Consider the following 5,000-nt stretch of genomic DNA (forward strand, 5'->3'; position numbering starts at 1 on the left):
CTTATTACATATAGGCACATATTGAAGGAAGTGGAACTAACAGTTCTGACTACTGGCATCCTGATTGAATTGAGACCACTCTCATTTTGATAGGGGAATAATTACAACCTAGGAAAGTGCAGGAAGAGACACCACTATTTTCACCTCAAAAGTCGGATAGGGAATGACTTTACTACTGCTCTATAGGAGTAAATTGTCAGTGTTGTATATAAGTATGGAAGCGGTAATAATCAGACGTCATCTTTGATGGATGGTCCACACCATTTGTATGTCTGCCACCTTACTACCTTGAATGACACTTTATAGTGAGCTCCATAGTGGGAAGTGACCCTGTGGAGCTCCACTACCCCACTTTAACCCATTGCGGAGGGGGATAGAGATTTTGCAGAAAGGGATAGATTTGATCAACTGGTCCCTAGGACAGGGACTCTTACCACTTGTGTGACACCCAAGATGAGTTTTATTTCAGGGTGAGGGACCTTCACCTGGTGTATTGTGACTTTTCATGCTCTTTCATTCAGCCTTTATGATACTAGAACATATTTGTGTTTGTCATTTTTTAATTTTTTTTTATTGTCTTACGAGACTTTTATGTGCAATCTGACTGTTTATTATTCTTGTGGTAGGCTAATATTGTAATATAGGTCCACATCAGCCTATTAACCATTTGAGTGTGGGTGTCATGACATACATGATGGTACCAAATAGGCTTAAAGTGTCAATGCATACAGACACAACATCAGGATCTGCTCACAGCTAAAGTGCGCACACAGGCATTAAGTATTATGGCTGTAGCGGCACTAGCTCCAGATCTACAGGGTTCCAAAGTCAGCCTAAACCTGCATTATATGATGGATTTATGGAAAATATCATTTGGGCTAGTCCATGCTACCCAGAGGGTGGAGAAAACACTTTCTCCATCAGTCTAATTTTAAGGCATTGTAGACCGCACATCCTGACTGCCAGTCAAGTCATAAGGTGCCACATCTGCAATGGGTTAAAATATGGGGACATGGAAAAAAACCTGTGCTTACTACTGCGAGTGGCACATCACAAAGCAGCCACACTAGTTCAGTGTCAGATTGCAGATGATACACAGCTATTATTTAGGATGTGGTCTCTGGCTGCAAAGTGCCTTTAACCCTTCAACACGAGGACGCGTATACTGCATCCTTGCAGCGCTCGCGTCAAATCCGAGGACGCGCATACTGCGGCATGGCTGAGTTCTGGTGGAATTGAGTTTTCTTTCTTCCGGATACTGTACGAGATCTTTCAGAATAGAGGTCGGATATGATACGATATATTACTTTTGACTTTCATTATTGAAACCCATTGCAGACTGAGATTAAATTTTGGCTTGCCCAGGCCTCCAGGATAGGTTTTATTTTAGAATAAGAGGACCGCTTGTGAAGCAATATGAAATTTGAAGCATCCCAGTCTCTTTCAGTCATTCATTGTAAAACTTAAGAGCACGTTTTTGTGTTTTATTTTTTTGTTGTGTTTTGACTGAGTTTAGAGACTTATATGTGCATCATATGAACAGGCTCTATTGCATGTGCTCTGCAGTTGACTAAAATTGTAGTATATTATACCATATTAGCTCATATTTTTTTTTATACTCAGCAATGTGATAAGAAGTATTTCTGTTTATGGGAGGACTGAAAGAGCAACTTTACTTTTTCGTATTTTTGTGTGTCATGGAACGAATACGAACATATAACCACCTACAATAAAGCTGATCTACAAGCCAAGAGGTTAGGCGAAGATGGAATCAAACCTGTGACTTATGACTGTGAGTGCCACAGTTGAAAGGCAGTTCCATATTGGGCACAGGAGCACATTTTAGACACTGGGTTATGGATTGAGTCACCTTCCTCTTCTCGTTATCTACCTGCAGCTCAATCTTATCATCGGGCGGTACTTAGAGCAAGGGTTCATCAACTTAGTTGTGTGCCATCAGCTCTATAGAGACAGTGCTTGCTAGAGACCGTGGGATGGGTGCCATTCAATGCTGCTCTCTCACCTGCTGGTGCTAGAAAAAGTGGTGCCTATCTATCTAGGTAGTTTGGACGGTAAGCTTGCATCGATATGTACGGTAATTCTTGTAAATTAGGACTGCGAGTAGCCGAGTCATGTCGACCTCATTCCTTTTTCATAGCAAAATAAATATACGTCACAAATTTTTGGGTGATCCATGCGAATCCAGTATTGGAATAATGTAGCCGAACGTCGTGGTACAGTGTTCATGACGCCCGATCGTCAGGCCAAATGACTCCTACGTCATGTATGTCATGATCTCAACCGCGTACGCAATGGAGTTAAATAATTTTATTAAGAAGAGTTGGGATTTCGCTACCTTATACCAGGGGAGGCATATGATAGGCCCCTGCTAGCAATCGCATTTCTATTATTTATTTATGGAACATTATATAAAATTATAAAAGTTATTATGATTAGTTTACCATACTATTTCAATCGTTTTCTTTGGTCATCTGAGTGAGGCCTCCCACCAAGGTCACTCTTTCCATCTTCCTCCCAAACCATGTAAATAACTTGTCACATGCATATGGGGGAAGAGGTTAACTATGCATATATTGATATATAACACATGATGATTATGTTGAGGTTTTGGCTATAAACTTGAAGAGGTTTTGGCTTAAAACTTGTCATATTCAGTAGCGACGTTTAAAATTTGGCGCGCGCCGGCAGCTCGGATACGGCGCGAGGAGCGTTTTCTACTGCCCGGAGTGAAGGGGTTAAAACCTATACAGACTCTCATCAACTGTTATCCTCTGGATAAGAATATAGACCTACACAAACTGCCAAAGGAGAATTATGGTAACTAGGCTTTAATTCCACAGGCAGTCATTAGTAGGAAGAATCGTGCTGCTTAGGCTAAATGTCTATTAGGAGCTGAATCCCAAAATAAGTTCCGGAGCTGAAGTATCAGCCAACTTCCTCGTGTGTGAGGAATTTGCTGCAGGTCTCTGGTGGTAACACTTAAAAAGGAAAGTAAATCACAATGTAAAATATCTTTAGAAAATTAAAGTGTGCAGATATGTGACAGTGAGAGACAGTGAATGAAAGGGAACTTATTGGTTTATTTGTCGTATAAGCACATCCATGATTTCTGTGGTGAGGAAGTAGGAGAAGATGACCAAAGGTATGAATTCAGCATCTAAGTTAAGAATGTTCAGTTTAGGCAGGTTGGAGAACCCAAAGCACCTTGGTACATTTACCCATTTGCACCACATGAACCCTGGTTGTCATGGTGGATTTAATTCGCATGCTTGAACTTCAGTGGTAAGCAATGGCTCAACTGAGTCTAGGCTTGTGTCATGCTGGGATATGTAATTCAGCATGTTGACATTGCCACTGCTGGAGTTGAGGTCAGTTCTACTGTACAGATGACCATGAACCCTAGGCAAGTACTCCTTGTCTGAAATCTTGTCAGATGAAAATTTGTAAAACAACATTACTGAGGGTGTGGCTGAAATGTAATACCGGTTTATATGGCAAAGCAAGAGTTTTGGCAGCAGCAACAGAAAGAGAGGTGAGAGCTCAAATATTCAGGAGGCATTTGCAGGGATGTGCCAAAGTGAATAATTTACTCTAAATCATGTCTCCCCAAAGTCCCCACGCTTGGCTAAACAAGGAATAGCAAAGGGACATTCAGAGTATACATGGTATTGCAGGGTCTTCTTTGATAGCAGTTTTCAACTAAACTTAGTCTATAATCACAGTAGTCAGTATCATTATCATAATCATAATCATAATCATAATCATAATCATAATCACTATCTGCTAAGGCTATGAATTTACTTTCCTTCTTCCTCTTTCTCTCTCTATGTGTGACTGTACCTTTAGCCTTGCCTTTGCTTCCCTACTTTAAGTTGCTTCTTGCTTGACGATCTTTATAATATGATTTTTTTTCATCCTTAGGTGATATGGACACAACCTACGATGACATCACGGACAAACTGCAGTCAGCCCTGAGTGCCATCCCACTAATTGTTCTCCCATGGATACAGAGGCTCTTTAGAGGCTCTTTGGTCATGGCAACCAAGAGCTTCTGGTGTGGATGGAGGTAGGTTGGGGTCTTGAAGACTTGGGTTCAGTAAGTGATGGTTCTGGAATTCTGAAGTTGAAAGGTGATATTTTTGGATTTATGTTTGTTAGATAAACACACACATTGTATATATATTCTCTCTGGCAGAAGAAGCAAGTTAATTGGAATTGGGGTATAATAGATCCAGTAAAGAAGAAAACAAGGGAAAAATTCAGAAAATCCTAGTTGTAAATTGCATCTGTTCTCTCACACTTATTCCCACACTGTTGTATATTCAGCTACTCGAGTCCTCTCTCTCCACACTCTTCTATTCATTGCTTCCTCATCCGCTAAATCTAGGACCTCCATATCTTATCTCACAATATCCCTCCACCTTATCCGCTGTTTCCTGATACTCCTTCTCCATTGCTTTTCTTTTTCTTTTTCTTGTTCTTTTTCTCCTTAACCCTCTCTGAACGGGTGGTACACCACGGGTACCGCGCATTCAAGGCCCGTTCGCTGGGTGACACCATACGGCGTCGCTTATTTAATTGATTTAGGCCTATGCGTTTGAGAGCCCCGGCATTACAACATGCAAGGCTGGAATGCCCCTGGCATGAATGGGTTAATGTATGCCCACAGAATCTCAGTTGGGCCCTTTTTCACTCATTCTAATCCCTTTCCTTTCTATTCTTACTCTCAGTGATAGCCCTTCTATCCACCTTAGCATTGTCATTTCTGGTCTTATGACTGTCTTGTACACCTTAATTTTTGGCTTGAATATTTTTTTCCTGTCTAGAACTACACCAGTCATTTCCTTTTGCTTTTGCCCACAATTCCTTCTTCTTCCATTACTAATCCTAAGTATTTGAATTCACTGCTCAGCTTTAGCCCTATTCCATCTTGTGACATGATGTTTAATTGTTCTCTCCTTTCTATACTGCCAATCGTA

The 5,000-nt window shown here is 40.9% G+C and overlaps 1 protein-coding gene across 6 annotated transcripts in view; it reads left to right on the forward strand.

Moving 5' to 3' along the window:
• The window catches only part of LOC122262542 (uncharacterized), a 32,902-nt gene that overhangs the window by 13,772 nt on the left and 14,130 nt on the right, over positions 1 to 5,000 (forward strand). For all 6 annotated transcript variants that reach the window (XM_086556570.1, XM_086556572.1, XM_086556569.1 and 3 more), the window contains one exon: positions 3,943 to 4,087. In XM_086556570.1, coding sequence (XP_086412696.1) covers positions 3,943 to 4,087 — 145 coding nt within the window. The remainder of the gene's footprint in view (positions 1 to 3,942; positions 4,088 to 5,000) is intronic.

Source organism: Penaeus japonicus, unplaced genomic scaffold (genome assembly GCF_977035675.1).
Source record: "Penaeus japonicus unplaced genomic scaffold, GWHDUDI00000001_assembly GWHDUDI00000032, whole genome shotgun sequence".
NCBI classification, from domain to species: Eukaryota; Metazoa; Arthropoda; class Malacostraca; order Decapoda; family Penaeidae; genus Penaeus; species Penaeus japonicus.